The 20,620-nt window shown below is 39.6% G+C and overlaps 1 protein-coding gene across 8 annotated transcripts in view; it reads left to right on the forward strand.

Moving 5' to 3' along the window:
- The window catches only part of RBKS (ribokinase), a 114,821-nt gene that overhangs the window by 39,260 nt on the left and 54,941 nt on the right, over positions 1-20,620 (forward strand). For 7 of the 8 annotated variants that reach the window (XR_008522195.1, XR_010136200.1, XR_008522197.2 and 4 more), the window contains exons 3-5: positions 8,512-8,575; positions 9,504-9,566; positions 13,362-13,526. Coding sequence is in view for 4 of the 8 variants with exons in the window: in XM_024242138.2 (XP_024097906.1) it covers positions 8,512-8,575; positions 9,504-9,566; positions 13,362-13,526 (292 nt within the window). In the remaining 4 variants the exon portion in view is untranslated. The remainder of the gene's footprint in view (positions 1-8,511; positions 8,576-9,503; positions 9,567-13,361; positions 13,527-20,620) is intronic. The other variant, XM_054547692.1, reaches the window with a different exon arrangement.

The raw sequence follows: 20,620 nt of genomic DNA on the forward strand, positions 1-20,620 counted from the left end.
AGAACCCCTCTCTTGGAAGCTTTATAGAAGCTATTTATGTAGCCATTAAAGTCAAGATTGGATGTCCCCTGGGATCTCTTCCAACCCTAAGATTATGAAATTGATTTTATTTTAGGTCTGTTGAATTTGAGGAAAAGAAAGAAATGACAAAGAGAAATATTTGAGTTATGGAACTGAACTTGGGAAATGAATCCTAAAACCCTATGTGGATAGCAGAGGAATAGAAGCAGGGGGCTGTATTTTGGGAAATGTTCCAGTTAGGAGGTTGATTAAAGCAAAGGTACCATTTGTGTGTGATGGTTTATGTTAGCATCTGTACAATTTTGAAAGTTCTATACATCTGCCATGCCCCTGATTTAGTCATCTAATGTTTAGCACCACAGTGGATTTTAGCCTGTGTGTCTGCATAGCAGAGGATCAAAAAACATGACTGCAGCTAAAACCTATCCAGGGTAACTTTGGTTAGATAACCTGGGACCTTTAGACATGGAATTATTTAAAAGCTTAAGCAAATTGCATAATATTCTTGGACTTCTTAAAAAGAAAATCATATATTTTTATAAAAGAAGTTATCTATCCATTAATTATATTTTATCCATTGTGAAATACATTTTTATTAAGCAAATTAGCCAAACTTGCTTTATAGCAGTTTTTTAAAGATGACAAGTTCTAAGTAGAAACCAAAACCATGAAATTTATCAAGATAAAAATGAACAGATGGAGCAAAAGAGAAACAGGTAAAAATTTTCTACGGCTTTCTCAGCAAGATTTATTTACTTCTTGCTACCTATAACAAACTAAAATTCAAACTCTTACTAAGTAAGATTGATGACCCAAACAAACTTCTTACATTGAGCTAGGGAGAAATATTTGTTAAGATATTGTGACAAAGAATATTAAATGAGTTACCTCAATATTTATACAGTGATACGTGTATAATGAAACACTTCAAGTACTTAAGAGTTAGTATTTAGCTGAGTCATGGACCAAAGCTACAGTCTAGTGATAATTGGAGATGGTATTTTCAGATTTAAAATCCTGGCAGATATTGTATAAAATGAAAGTCTTCCTCCCAGGGCAAAGAGCCTATTAGGACATCTTTCTTAAAACTTCACCTGAGTTAAGTGTTTCCTGCTCCATTCCATTGAAGCCAAATGTTAAGAAGAGGAAGTTATTCCTAAACATCAAAAGTTGGCAGTTCAGGAGAGGACCATGGTCAAGTAAGAAACTCAAGATGCACTGGCCCAATATGAGCACAGAAACCATGAGCAGGTATGAACCCAAATGACCCAGGTCAGGAATCAGCAAACTGGAAACACCTTCAAGAAATTACCCTGTCTTGCTTCCTTCAAATATGAGACTATCAAACTCTCTAATACAGGTAACTATCTGTTTTCCCTTCAGAACCATCACGCATGAAGTTTTGTGACAGAGGTGATACTGATGCAGGCTGCCCTAAGGGGCTTAGCCAGAGAGGGTTCTTGGCTTTGCCCAGGCAAGAATTTAAGAGTCAGCCAAGGATAAGAAAAAGCAACTTTGTGTGGTGGGTGGGGGTAGTAAGAACACTTAACTTGATATCTACCTTCTTAAGAGCATTTTAAGCATACAATAAAGTATTATGAACTATAGGCACAATGTGGTACAGCAGATCTCTGGATCTTATTTTATCTTGCCAAATGGGCAGGAGGAAACTTGGAGGTGATGGATGTTTATTACACTGATTGTGGTAATGGTTCCACAGATGTATGCATGTATTCAAACCCATCAAAATGTATACATTAAATATATGCAGAGTTTTTATTATAATTACATCTCAATAAAGCTGTTACATATAAAAAAAAAAAAGAAAAAGCAACTTTGATTGAACCAGTGCTACACGGCTAACCGATAGGCTGTGTGCCCAGAGGGTAGTGTATGGGCTGTTAGCAACTATATTTACATGTACTTTAAATTATATACTAATTAAGAGGCGGGTTATTCAGAACTTTTTGGAAAAAGGGTGGGGAATTTCCAGAACTATATAAGGTAACTTCTGGGCCATTGCCATGGCATTTGTAAACTATCTTGGGTCCAGTAGGAGTGTCTTGTGCTAATGAGCAGTGAGAGCAACTAGAGGTCGCTTTCCTCATTTCAGCCAGCTTCTTCATTGCACCATGTTTTGACCAGATCCTGCTTCCACCAGCAGGGTCCAACCGGAAAATAAGACCTGCTGGCCTCCTAACTCGTACATTAAGGCGTTGCTGTTCAAAGTCCAGTCCTCAGGCTGGTGCCAGGCTGCATGCAGATTGTCACTGGTCCAAACAGTACAGGAATTGAGAGTAAGCAGTTAGGATCATTTATAGCAATTTGACAGAATAACTTTATAGCCATTGAATATAATAGTAATAATAAATTAGGCCTTGTAGTTTGTATGACTCTTTTTTGTTTTCATCTCCTTGTTATTGTATTTTATAAAATTGTTAGTCCACAATGGATTGAAAGCAAGAAAAGGAAAACAAGGCCAGTGCTTCTCCACAGATAGCTTGAAAAGCAGTGCATTAGAGTATCCATCACCTTAACCAAAAAGTACCTTCTGTGCTAGATTACTGTGGGAGAATCATCTGATCATGCATTGAGATTTTCATTTTCAGAGATCAAAAATTAGTCACCAGGTCTTTCCAGGTAATATATAATGAGGTGAAATCTGTCCTTTCCTGAACTCTGTTGAAAGACAGCTAGCTATAATTAGTTGGCTATGTTGATTGGAATGCTTAGCCATATGTTCAAACAAATGATCCTATAACCAAGCGAATAATATACACCTTGTATAAGAAGAAAGGGTAGAAATGAGAGAAAATAACTGGATTATCTCAAACCTATCACCACTCTCAGATAATCAGGCCTAATAATGGTGATTGTAGCATTAACTTTGTATATTAAAGGTCTTTATTTTTTTCTGAGACAGGATCTCACTCTGTTGCCCAGGCTAGAGTGCAGTGGTACAATCTGGGCTCACTGCAGCCTCAACCTCCCCGGGCTCAGGTGATCCTCCTACCTCAGCCTCCCAAGTAGCTGTGACTACAGGCACATTCCACCATACCCGGCTAATTTTTGTATTTTTTGTAGAGACAAGGTTTCGCCATGTTGCCCAGGCTGGTCTCAAACTCCTGAGCTCAAGCAATCTACCTGCCTTGGCCTCCCAAAGTGCTGGGATTACAGGTGTGCACCACCATGCCCGAAGGCCTTTTTTTTTTTTTTTTCAGAGACAGGTTACCTAGGCTATAGTACTGTGGTGCTACAGCTCACTGCAGCCTCAAACTCCTGAGCTCAAGCAATCCTCCCACCTCAGCCTCCAAAGTAGCTGAGACTACAGGCATGCAGCACCACACCCAGCTAATTTTTTAATTTTTTGTAGAGATGGGGGTCTTGCTGTGTTGCTGAGGCTGGTCTCGAACTCCTGTCCTCAAGCAGTCCTACTACCTCAGTCTCCCAAAATGCTAGGATTACGGCATAAGCCACCATGCCTAGCCTAAAGGCCATTATTAAGGTAAACACCCCTTTATCTAGGATTTAAACAACCAGCAAGCTTTAATAACTGAGATTTTATATATTCTTCTTATGTATTTTGTTATAAGGCCACAAATGACAAGTTAAAAGTTAATATGAAGGATTTATTCAAAAAAGCAACAGCTGGGTTTTGTATGACAACAAATGCAACTTAGTCTCCTCAACCAGCTGTTCACTGTAACCCTCAGGTCACTGAAAAGTGACAAAATGTCTTCAGTTGCAAGAATTAAATTATATTCATCTTAGTTTTAGTGTTAAACATATTTCTGTATTCTAATGCTTTGAAATCGGTACCCTGTTTTAATATATGTGATAACTTCTTGAGCAGAATATTCAATTTCATGTGGCCTTGGGTAGGATATTTTGATATCCTATGTTTTATTTACCCCAAATATATGTTGAGGAGTAGAATTACTAGATGGTTTCTGCCATTTGAGGATTCCAAGCAGCCTAAACAACCATTCCTCAATCATTTTGCAAAATAGAAGTTATGGTTCTGACTGAAGTTGCCCTCCTTAGCTTCAGATCATAGTTCTGGACTCTGGAAGCCCTCCCAAAGCTCTCCTCCAATGCAGAAGGAGCCCTCCCAGTGATAAGAGTGAAGGAAGCACCTCAGCACCCTTAGCTGAAGAAAGGCTCTTGTTCCTCATACACCCAGCCCTTTTGCTTTCCATGACCCTTGCTGCATTGTCAAATACAGAAGCCACTAGCCACATGTGGATATTTAGATTTAAATGTAATCAAAGCTAAAAAATTGAATTCCTCAGTCACACAGTCTGTATTTTGAGTGTCTGTATTGGGCAGAACAAATAGAAAACATTTTCTGTATTGGACAGCACAGATATAGAACATTTCATCATTGCAGAAAGTTCTATTGGATGGCACTACTCTACAATATTCAGGGCAGAACTGAGCCTGGGATTTCCAAAGAGCATGTTGAGTTCTGAGAGTTCCCTTTTGGCTTATGTGTAAGTGCTTGTCCATAGTTGCTCTTGACCTGGCTTCCTTCACGTGGAACAAGTTAACACAGTCAGGTTATCTCAGACTATGCGGGTTTCCAAGAATCTTTCTGCCCAAAAGTATTTCACTGCTATAGTCAAAAGAGTGTGAGGGTGCCTTCAAGGAGGCTGTTGGAAACAAAACCTTGTATGGAACCGTTCTAGAATAGTTTGGGTGCTTGTAGTCATGTTCCTTCAAGAATGGAACATGACAGCCAGGTGTGGTGGCTCACGCCTGTAATCCCAGCACTTTGGGAGGCGGAGATGGGCAGATCACCTGAGGTCAGGAGTTCGAGACCACCCTGGCTAACATGGTGAAACCCCATTTCTACTAAAAATACAAAAATTAGCCAGGTGTGATGGTGCACGCCTGTAATCCCAGCTACTCGGGAGGCTGAGGCAGGAGAATCACCTGAACCCAAGAGGCAGAGGTTGCAGTGAGTGGAGATCGCACCATTGCACTCCAGCTTGGGCAGCAAGAGCGAAACTCCTTTGCAAAAATAAAAAAATAAAAAATTGTAGAAAAAAAGAATGGAACATGACTACAAGATGGGTCCAAGAAAAATGAACAGAAGGACAACTAATGTGATCAAATCCTAAAGAATCTCCAGTAAGCTTTTAAGAAGACTAGACTAACAAATACGAAATCACCAACAATATAAGATGGTATTGAACTATGGGCTTGATTAGGAATGTCATAGGAGGTCTGGAGATGAGAGATTGACAAGGGCCAGAGTAGGGAAGGTAGACCTTAAGTTGATACTTGAAAAACAGGTGAGGTTTGATTTAGTGGAGGAGAGAGGGCAAAGGACTTCTAAGTTCTCAGAAATGATGGTAAGGGAACAGATAGGTTTCTTTCTATTGATATATCCAGAAAGGAACAATTTTCTGTGGAAGAATAGAACACACCAGGAGTGACTGAAACCTGGATTGAGACATAGTCCATTGAAGTAATGCTCACCTGCATGACAGAAAAATAGAAGTTCAGTTCAGAAGTATAGTTCAGAGGTAGCAAGCCTAAAGGCCTACAGGAGCCAAGCAGGTAATGGAAATTTCAGTAGGCTAGGTGAAGCCAAGAGTCTATGCGCACTTTAAGGCACTCACCTCTCAGTTCCAGGTGGTTTGCCTTGCAGGAATGTGGACCCAGTGTTACCAGAACCTCTGAATTTTCAGAACCTCCTGGACATCTGTCTGTTTTTGTGAAGTCTTCTAATATTTAAGTATTGAGAACTGATAAACAAAAATAGCAGGGTATTTACACCAAAACCTGCACACAGATATTTATAGCAGCTTTATTCATAATTTCCCAAACTTGGAAGACATCCTTTAGTAGATAAATGGATAAATAAACTCTGGTACATCCAGACAATGGAATATTATTCAGCCCTAAAAAGAAATTAGCTATCAAGGCACAGAAAGACACAGAGGAACTTTAGTTGCATATTACTAAGTAAAAGAAGTCAATCTGAAAAGGCTACATACTGTGTAATTACAACTGTATGATATTCTGGAAAAGGCAAAACTATGGAGACAAAAGATTACTGGTTGCTAGAGGCTAGTGGGGAGAGAAGGATGAATATACAGAGCACAGAGGATTTTTAGGGTAGTGAAACTATTGTATATAGTACTATAATGGTGGGTATATGACATTTTACATTTGTCAAACCCTATAGAATATTCAACACCAAGGGTGAACCCTAATGTAAAGTATGGAGTTTGAGTGATAAAGATATGTCATGTAGGTTTATCAGTTGTAACAAAGTACCACTTAGTTGCAGGATGTTAATAGTGGGGGATACTAGTTGCCGGAGGAGACACAGAGTATATGGGAACTCTGTACTTTCTACTCTCTTATGCTGAGAACCTAAAACTGTTTTTAAAATAAAGTCTATTTTTTAGAAAACAGTAGTAGGGCAAACAAAACATATCTAGCAGTCAGATTCAACTTTCAGCCCACCAATTTACAACCTCTGCTGTAGATTCAACTGTAGAGTTCAAGCCGAGGTCCAGCCAAGGTAGCAGTCAGACAAGTGGTTAGCATTAGAAAGGTATGGGAGAAGATAACAAGAGTGTCCTGACTAGCACAGTGATTGCAGCACCACAGAGGCCAGAAACGGACAGTAGGGAGATGTCGATAAGATGCCAGCATTGGTATCAAAGGCCTTGCAATCATAGTTTTCTGGCTTTGAGCCACAGACCTAAAGGCCTGGCCCCTGCAAATGGCTGGCCAGGCAGAGAAGAGTGCCTGTTCTGAAAGAGCTAGAGGGCTAACCAGATGATGAGGATACACACTCATGCTGACAGAAACAGGGAGAGATCCAGTTACCAAAGTGGACCACAAAGCAAGAATGTGGTCACAGGATCCAGGCACAGACACAGCTACTTAAATTATGGTTCAGTGGTTCAGGGTTACACTAGGCACTAGGCTAACTAGCTTTTTCTTTTTTTTCTTTTTCTTTCTTTTTTTTTTTTTTTGAGATGGAATCTCACTCTGTCGCCCAGGCTGGAGTGCAGTGGCACAATCTCAGCTTACTGCAACCTCCCCCTCCTGGGTTTAAGCAGTTCTACCTCAGCCTCCCAAGTAGCTGGGACTACAGGCGTGTGCCACCACACCCGGCTGATTTTTGTATTTTTAGTAGAGATGGGGTTTTACCATGTTGACCAGGCTGGCCTCAAACTCCTGACCTCAGGTGATCCATCCGCCTTGACCTCCCAAAGTGTTGGGATTACAGGCATGAGCCACCGCACCCAGCCTGAAGCTAGTCAGGACTTTGTTAATAACAGACAATAGACACCCAATTCAAAATAGCTTAAGCAAAAAAATAAAAATAAATAAAATTTTTAAAAAGAATGTATTGCCTCATGTAACTGAAAAGCCCAGTGGTAGAGCTGGCTTCAGATGACTTAGGGGTCCATTAGGCTATTAGGAGTCTGTGTCTGTTTATGTCTGTCACCCTCCTGCTTTCTGTTATGTTTCTCTGTTTTCTTTCTAGCTGTCTCCACATGGTGAGCCCCAGTGGCTGCAGGCTTACATTCTCATATAGCCAGCAATCTTACTGGGAAGAAAACTTGTCTTCCCTGGTAGTTTCAATAAAAGTCCCAGGATTGAGTCTTATTGGGCTAGTTTAGGTCACATGCTCGTTCATGAACCCATCACTGTGACCAGGGTGGTGGAACACACTTTTTTTTTTTTTTTTTTTGAGACAGAGTCTCGCTCTGTCACCCAGGCTGTAGTGCAGTGGTGTGACCTCAGCTCACTGCAACCTCTGCCTCCGGGTTCAAGCAATTCTCCTGCTTCAGCCTCCCGAGTAGCTGGGACTACAAGGAACATGCTTTTTAATCAGGCCTGGGTCCCTTGGCCAACCTAATCTTGTTGTCTACAGAATGGGACAGAAATAGGTGTCCAAAGGAAAAACTGAAATACCTTTAACAGAATAGATGCTAGGATGCAAAAACACAATTCCATTATACCAAGTTACCCAAGTTAGCTAGGGCCTTTAAAATTTCCTTCTCTTTGCCTCAACGTGTCAGTGTCAAGGGAGAAGATAAAAAGATTCTGGAACATCAGGCAAGTCATGACAAAGATGCCCATATTTACAGTGAAGTACAAACAGCTGAGATTCTTCATAAATATTGAGGATTGATGATGGTAGATAACTCTGTCTCAGTGGGAATTATCACATGAACAGCTCAAAATGAGAATGACTTAATGAGTGATGTTCATTAAATACTTCACATTTTAAGTAGGATATAAGTGAAACATTGTTATATAACAATTCTTTCGGCTGCAATCAAGTCTAGCATCTTATATTAAGAAGATTAGTTAATGTTTATAAAGTACTGTGCAGATATGCCCTTTTAAAATGCTAAGTATTCTAAAAACTAAGTATTCTAAAAACATTGTAGCATTTTACTAACTCTAATTCATTATAATAAATAATAAATATTCATTATTTCTTTGGTACAGGTTGGCAAAGATTCTTTTGGCAATGATTATATAGAAAACCTAAAACAGAATGATATTTCTACAGGTAAAATTCCTATCTTTTTTAAAGTTAGTGTTTATAGCTTTTTTCTGTGATTTTGTTATGAGAAAAATTGAATCTAGAGGAGAATTATTAGACCTTCCCCTGGTGGCCAGAGGATTGTTATGCACAGCTTTGTCCATTCTTGCTTAAATGTCCTTGGGTTGATTCTTCCATGTACATTCCTCCAGATGGGAATAAAATGATAGGAGGTTACAAACCTTCATCTCATGAATATGTGACAAATGACAAGGAGAAAAAGGTGCTGCATTCACAAAAGATGTTTTAAGAATATTATAGCTGGCAACAATCATTAGAAGCCATAGAGGCTGAAACCATTATTTCACAGAAGAGAAAACCAAAGGTCAGAGATGTTCTGTGATTTCTCCAAGAGCACACAGTTGGTTGGAGCTAGAGCCAGGACTAGAATGAAGATCTTCTGATTCCAGTTCAGGGCTCTTTGCTGCTACCAAAGGCTGCCTGGTCAACATTTCTGTTTATATGCCAGACCTTGATTCTTGGTGAAATAACAAGCTTATGAGAATGAAAATAATCAAACAAGTTCATTTTATAGATTTGACCTTTACTTTTTATCTCAACTCTGACATTCCTTTCAATGAAGAACATAAGTGTGTTGGTCTAGAAAAATGCATATGTATAAAATTATGAATAATTGGGGGGAATTGAAAGTAGGAGTGGTTTGGTGGGTTGTTACTAATGCAGAGAAAAGGTGCAACTAAATGTAAAGCTGTCTGTTTTTCTTGTTGCATAGATGGTGGGTATAAATTAGCACTAATTACTTATTTTTTTTATCATTCCAGATGGTTAAAGGTTAAAAAGTTTTTCCAAGGATTAGTGTTGTATTGAAATTGTTAAAATAAATTATCCATGCCAGTCTGTATACATGTGATTGTAATTTTCTTTTTTCTTTCAGAATTTACATATCAGACTAAAGATGCTGCTACAGGAACTGCTTCTATAATTGTCAATAATGAAGGTAAGTGTTTTGCATATTGGAGTGTCATTTCATAAGACAGTGTATTTCCAGAGTTAGATCAGACGCATCAATTTTTACCATAATCCTATGGACCTCCTGCTATACCCACCACTCCAAGGCCTAAAACATAGTTTTTCCAATTCAAATATAAATGTGTTTCCCTTTATTTATGCTTCTCACATGGATCGTTCAGATCAATTTTCGGACAATTTTCAAAATTGTCTATTCAATATATATGAAGTTGCCTCAAAATAATATGTATATGCTGTAATGTCCCCATTACCCTTCATGTGAACTTATAATTGACATTTGTCTCTAAAAGCAGTCAAGCATTCATCTGTCATTTCAGTTACACTAGGTAAGTAAATGTAAATAGGTGCAAAGAAAAGTTTGATGAGTCATATTTATAGAATATGTTCTGAGCAAATGGCAGTAACTAATTACATCCAACTTATCGTTAGTGTTCAATTTTGTCTTTCAACAGCAATCAAATCTCAAAAGTCTATATATACAACTAAGTCCGCCACAAGGCTTTGCCATAGCTGATACATTTATCTTTTAAAATAGTAATTGGGCCTGGCACAGTGGCTCACACCTGTAATGCCCATGCTTTCAGAGGCTAAAGTGGGAGGATCACTTGAGGCCAGGAGTTCAAGGCTGCAGTGAGCCACAGTCCCACCACTGCACTTCAGCCTGCATGATAGAATGAGACCCTGACTCTAAATAAATAAATGAATGAGTGAATGAATGAATGAATGAATGAATGAATTAAAACAGAGGCTGAGCATAGTGGCTCATGCCTATAATCTCAGCATTTTGGGAGGCCAAGGCAGGTGGATCATTTGAGGTCAGGAGTTCAAGACCAGCCTGACCAACATAGTAAAACCCCATCTCTACTAAAAATGCAAAAACAATTAGCCAGGCCTGGTGGCACATGCCTGTAATCTCAGCTACTCAGGAGGCTGAGGCAGGAGAATCGCTTGAACTCACAAGGCGGAGGTTGCAGTGAGCCAAGATCAGGTGACTACACTCCAGCCTGGGCGACAAAGCAAGACTCTCTCTCAAAAAAAAAAATGGTAACAACCTTCAAGTCAAGTTTTCATAATTTCTGCCACCTGTTTTAATTATAAAAACACCTACAGAAGATTTTTAAAAATCAGAATCAATATTCAGAAGGACCAAGCATTTCATGGGGCACCTAGGACAGAACCTCATGTGTTGTGGACAGTGTGCTTGTGTTAAATTAGGATTTGTCACAATGTGTCTTTTATTTATAATGCAGCTTTGCAGGATCATTTCTTATAGAAAATATGGTATTTTTAACTCGACTTTAGTGATTCCAAGTTGCAATAATAAGATATATTTCACCTAAAGGTGGTAGATAAAAGTTTTCATTCTAACTATAGAAAGCCTGTGTTCATTTAAGCTACATTTTAAGTAATTATTCCTACCAACAGCAGCTCATTCCTTGTCTTAAACCTCTTTTTTTGTTGTTGTTGTTGTTGTTGTTGTTGTTCTAGGACTATCCTCAAGTTCTCTTTCTTATCTATGAACAAAATCTGCATTTTCCATGCAAAGATATAATGTAATAGTGTGTGTCAAGGGCCTATTTGGTAGATCTTGCCTGGTTTATAGTGTACGATAATGCCCTCAAAAGTATAGGTGGTAATAGAAGAATTAGGACAAATACACAGAGATGGGACAATCAGCTCCTTTAAATAAAGGAGTGAGTTTGCAAGATAAAGTAATGAGTTTAGTTTTGACTAGTTAAATTTGAGGCATGAATAAGCTAGCCATATGGCATTGTCCATCAGACAGCTATAGTCTTGGGCTTGCTGCTTAGCAGCTAAGGCCAGGCCAAAAATTTGGATCTGGGAGACAGCAACATGGAAGCAGCAGCTGACTCCAACAGAGAAAATGAGGTCACTGAAGAAAAGGAAGGAGAGATGCTGTCTTTCAGCAAGTGGGAACTTTGAATTTTTCCAGGACTGAGGTTAGGTTTATGCTGAACCATCCCCATTTTATTAAGTCTTCCTCGTGGCCAACAAACACATCTGTGGTAAGATGATAGGATAGAATTTGTTCTGTGTTGAGAGGTGATTTTAGGTCATGTCTGTACAAGATCAGCACTAGCAGCCTGGAGCACAGAAAATGCCTGCTACAACTCATTCCTCCAGATCCGTGTTGTCCAATAAAAATAAAATGCAAGCCTCATGTGGAATTTTAAATTGTCTAGTAGCCACATTTTAAAAAGTAAAAAGGAACAGGTAAATTTAACTTAGGCCATATATTTAACCCAATATGTCCAAAATATTATCATTACAGTGTGTAATCAAAAATTTATCTTGGCTGGGTGCAGTGGTCCACACCTGTAATCCCAGCACTTTGGGAGGCCAAGGCGGGTGGATCACATGAGGTCAGGAGTTCGAGACTAGCCTGGCCAACATAGTGAAACCCCATCTCTACTAAAAATGCAAAAAAAAATTAGCCAGGTGTGGTGGCACACCCCTGCAATACCAGCTACTTGGGAGGCTTAGGTGGGAGAGTTGATTGAACCCGGGAGGTGGAGGCTGCAGTGAGCCAAGATCGCACGACTGCACTCCAGCCTGGGCAACAGAGTGAGACCCCAAAATTTATCTTAATTTTTAAAATGGTAAGAATGAATGGATATTTTACCTTATTTCCTTTGTACTATCTTTGAAATCTGCTTGTATTTTACTTGAAGCACACCTCAGTGGACTAGCCACATTTCTTTTTTTTTTTTTTTCTGAGACAGAGTCTCACTCATTCTTGCCCAGGCTAGAATGCAATGACACAATCTCAGGTCACTGCTACCTCCGCCTCCCAAGTTCAAGCGATTCTCATGCCTCAGGCTCCTGAGTAGCTGGGCCTGCAGGCACATACCACCACGCCCAGCTAATTTTTGTAATTTTAGTAGAGATGGGTTTTCACCATTTGACCAGGCTGATCTTGAACTCCTGACCTCAAGTGATCTGCCCACCTCAGCCTCCCAAAGTGCTAGAAATTAATAGGTATGAGCCACTCTGCCCAGCCAGGACTAGCCACATTTCAAATGTTCAATGGCCATGTGTGGCTCGTGCTCATGACTACCATATTGGATAGCACAGCTCTTAAGGGTTCACCTTACAGATGAAATGCACCACCACCCCTCCCTCATTCAGGTGGGATTATAGACAGCAGGTCCAAGTAATAAGAATATATCAGATTCCTTAGTTCTGTTTCTGTTTGATCCATTATAGTATAAGCCAGGTATCCCTCTCTCTATATCTGATACAATTTTCTATCTGTTAGATATTTAAAATGTGTTTTGATTGACAGAATCACTTTTTAGAATACCATAAGGTACACACATGAACTGCTTGCATACTACAGTGTCATACAAGTTTATTCCTATTTATATTCATCTCTATGGCATCTGTCATTTAGGATTCAGAACCTTTACCGCATACATATACTAGCTATTTTCTATAAAAGAAATGTTTAAAGTATGTTATATGTCATTTCTCAACTAATATTCTTTATATATAAGAATATTGGGAAAATCTTTTTAAGATTTTGCTTAAGGTGATCAGAATAATGTGAATCTTACAGAGATATTATGAAAGATATATTTGGAACTCAAAATTCAAGCTGAATAACCTAGAAATGCTAAAATTAATACTTAGAACACATTTTGTATAATGACTTTACAAGGGCAATTGTATTCATAACACTGCAGAATATCATTTGCTTGGCTTTGTTTAGTTTTAATATAATAGGTGGAATTTCTTATAGGCCAGAATATCATTGTCATAGTGGCTGGAGCAAATTTACTTTTGAATACGGAGGATCTAAGGGCAGCAGCCAATGTCATTAGCAGAGCCAAAGTCATGGTCTGCCAGCTCGAAATAACTCCAGCAACTTCTTTGGAAGCCCTAACAATGGCCCGCAGGAGTGGAGGTAATTATACATATTTGTCATTCTTTCTATAAAAGCTTTTATCACTGTCTTAATTAAAGTTAACCTTTTAAGTTAAGCAAAGCAATACTCTTTCTGTCGTAAAATATTCTTCCATCTGTGAGATTCACAGTCTTGTGGTTCTTGATAATGTTAGAAAACCTTGCAAACAGGGTAAAAAAAAAAACATGAGTAGCATTTCCGAGATCCCGCAATATAAATCTTCAATGTAGTTGGCAGAAATGGTACAAGTAGAATTAGAATTCCTGTAATCCCAGCTACTCAGGAGGCTGAGGCAGGAGAATCGCTTGAACCCGAGAGGTGGAGGTTGCAGTGAGCCGAGATCGCTCCGCTGCACTCTAGCCTGGGTGACAAGAGTGAGACTCTGTCTCAAAAAAAAAAAAAAAAAAAAAGAATCCCTGAATCAGCCCCTTGTCCAAGGGGTACACTCTAGGTGGTGAAATGTTTTCTACTCTGAGAAGCAGAGGTTAAGCTGCATGCCATACATACAAATACACACATACATACAAAAGTAACTGAGGCAGCCCAGTTACTTTTTGACAAACATCTCTAGGAATTGAAGATTAGGTTTTTTCTCCTTTTTGTAAAACTTTATCATCTTTCAATAAACAACAAAAGATTATTTATATGTAATATTTTCTATGTTATCAATGTCCATTGACATTGCCTCTTTTGTTTTTGATTTTGGAAATTTTCAAACCTACAAAAGCAGCAGAATTGTACAGTGAAATCCATCACCCAGCTTCCAGTTATCAACCTGTAGCTAATCTTGATTTATCTTTTCTCCCACTCACTCCTCTTTTCTCGCCTCCAGCAAATAACAGACTTTTTAAAAATCCAGATAATTTCTTTGTTTGCTTCTTTTTCACCACTGACTAGTGGGGAAAGCATCTTCTGAATTAGAATCCCATTTCTGTCCCTTGTCAGCTTCGTGGTCCTAGCAGAATTACCTGATTTGTCTGAGCCTTGTCAGTAAAATGCATATAGAAATACTCCATCTGCAGGATTGTTCTAAGGATGGAATAAAATAAAATAGGATGCCAAGCATGGTGTAGTACATGGTGGTAAATCCCAATTTTTTTCTCTTCAATCCAGTTCTCTCTTTAAAGTTAGGATAATACCCTGATCAAGCATCATTTGGTGAAAAAAATCAAAATAAATAGTAGCCACTCTAACATGATGACTTCTTGATATTGTGGCAATAGTTCTGTGATTTTTTTAAAGAATAAAATAGAGAACCACTCTGACTATTTCTCAAGACACAAAACTAAAAAGAAAAAAGAAAAAGAACAGTGTGTATGTGTGTGTGTGTTTATATAAGTGATTTCTCCCAAAGTGTATAGTGTTCTACATAGAAATAAATGAAAAATAAGTCACTGAAATGATTTTGTGGAGAATTTTAAAATGTTCGTCCTGATTTAACAAATTTTCCTCTTGGCAAAACAACATGCTGTGGTAAATTTTCACTGACATTTAGTGTATTTTTAATGGACGTGAAGCTGTCAGAAAGAATTCTAAGCCAAAACCCATTTGGTTCCATTTTCTCGGAGTGTCACAGTAAAGTCTAATGCTTATGGTTACGCATTCTCTGCACCGTGCCCATCTCAGCAGAGTGATGTGAATACAGGGTGCCACCCTGCTCCTGCTCTTGTCTTTCTTTGTATAGATCAAAGCACATTCTCGTGTAACTTCTCTTTTTTTCCTACTATCCCTTGCTGCTCAGAGATCACTGTTTCCTCTGTCCTAGTCTAGTTGCCTGTTACATACCCTGCTTGTGAAGGAGAGAAAGATACAGCAGCCACAGTTGAGGAGCTAACCTTTCACAGGTGAGAATAGAGTAATCCGGATGGGCAGGCAGCCTACCCTGGGGCTGTCATTGGGTAGGGTCCAGAAAGGCTTCCTCTGTCACCTTCCATGTAGCTCTTCCAGTTGGGAGCTGGAGGACCCAGGACAGCAGGAAGCGGGGTAGGTGACAGTGGGCCACAGACCACTTGGCCTACTTCATACTTTTATTAAGAGCCAGCATGCCTCGGTATTAATTCTGCGTGAACTTCCTTATATAATAATATCAGAAATAGTAATACCATGCATTTATATGTGTACTTTACAGCTTATAAAGTACTTTCTTACACATTTTACCCTCAGAAAAACCTTATGACAAAGATATGGCAGGCATTGTTCTCTCAGATTAAAGGTGAGAAGACTGAGACTGAGAGGTTAAGTCATTTGTTCAAACAGTGTCGCACTTTAAGTTGAGGAAACCATGATTTCAGACTCTAAGACCCAAGTTCTGTCTCCTAGTTTAAACCACACTTTAAACTGCCACAACCCATTGATTCCAACAAACTGAGCCTTTATGAAGAGTATCTCTAGAAAAGTCAAGTCCATAAATTTTAACACTGTCCAGCATGTGGCCTAAGCTTTATGTGTTTTTGCTGCTCAAGAAACAGAGAAGAGGCTCTAAAGTGTTTTCAGCACTGTAACCCCAATAGAACACACACACGCACACACACACACACACACGAACACACATGCACACAAGCACACACAGTCATCTGTCCATTACTCCTCCAGTCAGATGGCTTTCTCTGGCCAAGTCTGCTGGTCCCTATTTGGTAGATACTGGCCAGATGCAGCTTAGATTCTATTCCATGAGGAGGGTGTGTGTGTGTGTGTGTGTGTGTGTGTGTGTGTGTGTGTGTGTGTGTGTGTGTGTGTGTGTGTGTGTGTGTGTGTGTGTGTGTGTGTGTGTGTGTGTGTGTGTGTGTGTGTGTGTGTGTGTGTGTGTGTGTGTGTAATGCATCATCATTCTCATATGCAAGAAGAGCGGTGTGTGTGTGTGTGTGTGTGTGTGTGTGTGTGTGTGTGTGTGTGTAATGCATCATCATTCTCATATGCAAGAAGAGCGGTATCCCAGCACTTTGGGAGGCCAAGGTGGATGGATCATGAGGTCAGGAGATCGAGACCATCCTGGCTAACACGGTGAAACCCCATCTCTACTCAAAATACAAAAAAATTAGCCGGGCATGGTGGTGGGTGCCTGTAGTCCCAGCTACTCGGGAGGCTGAGGCAGGAGAATGGTGTGAACCTGGGCGGCGGAACTTGCAGTGAGCCGAGATCGCGCCACCCCACTCCAGCCTGGGTGACAGAGCGAGACTCCATCTCAAAAAAAAAAAGAAGAAGAAGAAGAGTGGTATAATGAAAGGAGAGCATTGGTTTGGGAATCATGAATATGGCTTTAAATTTATAATCAATCAGCAAATGGGGGATCTCAGTCAAGTAAGTCAGTTCCTCACTCTGGACGTCATTTTCTTCTTCTGTGAAACTAGAATTGGGCTGACAGCTCTCACAGTTCTTTCATGTCACCTTGGACTGATCCTAGAGCAGAGTGGGCTTAATGATCTCTTGAGCACTGAGCACCCTACCCATTGCCCCAGGAAGCTGCCTATGTGCTGAACAGCATTATTCCGTCTTCAAGAAGGATGATAAAGTCTTCGTCGTCATCATCATCTATGGGTTTTATTATCACAGTTCCATTATCTTTACTGCTTACAGGTAGTGAATTTTGAATTAAGCACATTGCATAACTAGATTATGCTAATATATCAGTTATGAAAATCCAGAGGAGAAGATCCCTACATTTTTGAATATACTATCTCAAAACTCTCTGTCTCTATCAAAATGAAAGCATTGATTTTAAAGACATAGCAGCTACAACACCAAAAATCGGTAGCCCTGTATAGCCCCCATTCTCACCAGGCCACAATGCTATGAGGTAGGCCCACTGAAGAGCCAATGCTGCAGCTGCTTGTGATGAAATTATGCATGTTGGTTCTGGTCTTTATATTCATTTCCAAGCAAATGGAACAGTACATGAACAATTATAAATAATTGAGATTATAAAATTGCCAAAGTTAAATTATCAGTATGATACAAAGTATCTTTTAATGCCACTTCAGTCCTTTTGCCTTTGGCAAACAAAACTTCTTATCTGGCCATCCAGACTTTTACAATGACATTGTCCAGCACATAGCCCAAGCTTTGAGTGTTTTTGCTGCTCAAGTCACAGAAAAGAGCCTCTAGAGTAATGGACAGCAAAGCCAGTATTTTGAGTATCCCAACATGCTCACAGTGTCTTCACTTAGGGTGATTTTCTTCCCTGGTTTCTCTGAGCTAATAATTAGGGCCTTCCTAACTGTCCAGCCCCTGCCCTCCATGACAACACCACAAAGAGTTTCTGCCTCATTTTCCTGCATTCTAGCCTATACTACTGCTCCTCCAGACCTCACCAGTTCCTTATTGACATTATTGTGCTATCCATTAACATGCAGTTAAGATAACTAGGAGTTTAGTTCATCTGACACTGTAATTAATTATAATTACTGTTGGGTGCTGCCAGTCACCTCTGCAACTCCAAGTTACTCCATGGTACATTTTGTGTTCTCTAGCTCTGCCTGGTCCCAGGATGACATCATGGCTTCCACCTTGTCTATTACAGATTTGCATTCTTCTTTGATTAACTGCATCTACTAATTTATGTTTCTTTCATCATGGTAGAGTATGCTCATTTGTGGTAGCACAAGCCGAGAAGAATCCTTTCTTTATGGCATTTACACTTTTCCCCTAAATTTAGTTACCAGTCAGACTCTAAGCCTATGTATCCAGTTACTATTGAAGAATGCTGTCCCTCAGTAAAGTACAGGCAAATAAGATTGATTTTTTACAGTATTTACAGTAAAATTATAGAATTCCTTGTTCTAGCAATTGATACTTAAATTTCAATGTAATTTTTTCCTTAAAATTTGTTTTTATTGTGAAAAATTTCAAATAGATATAGACATACAGAGAATAGTATGGTAAACCTATATATACTATCATTTAGCTTCAACAGTTACCAACATGTGGCCAGTCTTTTTTTCTACTTTTAAATTCCATCTTTTATTTTAGACACAGGGGGGTACATGTGCAGACTTGTTTTTGTTTTGTTTTTGTTTGTTTGAGATAGAGTCTCACTCTGCCCGCCCAGGCTGGAGTGCAGTGGCATGATCTCGGCTCACTGCAGCCTCCACCTCCCAGATTCAAGTGATTCTTATGCCTCAGCCTCCCAAGTAGCTGGGATTACAAGCATGCACCAACACACCCAGCTAATTTTTGTAGTTTTAATAGAGATGGGGCTTCATCATGTTGGCCAGGCTGGTCTTGAACTCCTTACCTCAGGTGATCCACCTGCCTCAACCTCCCAAAGTACTGGGATTACAGGCATGAGCCACCGCACCAGGCCTTCATATGCAGATTTGTTACATGGGAGTATTGCGCCCAAGTAGGGAGCATGGTACCCAATAGGTAGCTTTTCAACCTGTGCCCCTCCCTGCTTCAGTACTCTGTAGTGTCTGTTGTTCCCATCTTTCTGTCCATGCGTACTCGATATTTAGCTCCCACTTATAAGTGAATACATGTGGTATTTCGTTTTCTGTTCCTATTTTAATTTGATTAGGATAATGGCCTCCAGCTCCATCCATGTTGCTGCCGAGGACATGATTTCATTCTTTTTTATGGCTATATAGTATTCCATGGTATATATGTACCACATTTTCTTTATCCAGTCCACCATTGATGGGCACCTAGGTTGATTCCATGTCTTTGCTATTGTGACTAGCATGATGATAAACATACAAGTACATGTTTCCTTTAGGTATAATGATCTGTTTTCCTTTGGGTGTGTACCCAGGCATAGGATTGCTGGGTCAAATGGTCGCTCTATTTTAAGTTCTTTGAGAGTCAGTCTCCAAACTGCTTTCTACATGACTGCACTAAGTTACATTCCTGCCAACAGTGTATAAGTGTTTCCTTCTCTCTGCAGCGTCACCAGCATCTGTTGTGTTTAGACTTTTTTTTTTTTTTTTGAGACGGAGTCTCGTTCTATCGCCCAGGCTGGAGTGCAGTGGCACGATCTTGGCTGACTGCAAGCTCCACCTCCCAGATTCACGCCATTCTCCTGCCTCAGCCTCCCGAGTAGCTGGGACTACAGGCACCTGCCACCATGCCCGGCTAATTTTTTTTTTTTTATACTTTAAGTTTTAGGGTAAATGTGCACGACATGCAGGTTTGTTACATATGTATACATGTGCCATGCTGGTATGCTGCACCCATTAACTCGTCATTTAGCATTAGGTATATCTCCTAATGCTATCCCTCCCCACTCCCCCCACCCCACAACAGTCCCCAGTGTGTGATGTTCCCCTTCCTGTGCCCATGTGTTCTCATTGTTCAATTCCCACCTATGAGTGAGAACATGAATATTTTTGTATTTTTAGTAGAGACAGGGTTTCACCGTGTTAGCCAGGATGGTCTCAATCTCCCGATCCTCGTGATCTGCCCACCTCAGCCTCCCAAAGTGCTGGGATTACAGGTGTGAGCCACCTCGGCTGGCCCTTGACTTTTTAATAATAGCTGTTTTGACTAGTGTGAGATGGTATCTCATTATAGTTTGATTTGCATTTCTCTGATGATAAGTGAAATGATGAGTAGTTTTTCATATGTTTGTTGGCCCACTCGTGTGTCTTCTTTTGAGAAATGTCTGTTCATGTCCTTTGCCCATTTTTTAATGGAGTTGTTTTTTGCTTGTTGATTTATGTAAGTTCCTTATAGATTCTGCATATTAGACCTTTGTCAGATGCATAGTTTGCAAATATTTTCTCCCATTCTATAGGTTTTCTGTTTACTCTATTGACCATTTCTTTTGCTATGCAGAAGCTATTTAGTTTAATTAAGTCCCACTTGTTAATTTTTGTTTTTGTTACAGTTGCTTTGGGGGACTTAGCCAAAAATTCTTTGCCAATGCCCGTGTCAAAAAGGGTATTTTCTAAGCTTTCTTCTAGGATTTTTATAGTTTGAGGTCTTACATTTAAAATATTTAATCCACCAGCATGGCACATGTATACATATGTAACTTACCTGCACATTGCGCACATGTACCATAAAACCTAAAGTATAATAATAATAATAATAAAAGAAAAAATATATATATTTAATCCATCTTGAGTTAATTTTTGTATATGGTGAAAGATAAGGGTCTA

The sequence above is a fragment of the Pongo abelii genome, chromosome 12 (assembly GCF_028885655.2).
Source record: "Pongo abelii isolate AG06213 chromosome 12, NHGRI_mPonAbe1-v2.0_pri, whole genome shotgun sequence".
Lineage (NCBI taxonomy): Eukaryota > Metazoa > Chordata > Mammalia > Primates > Hominidae > Pongo > Pongo abelii.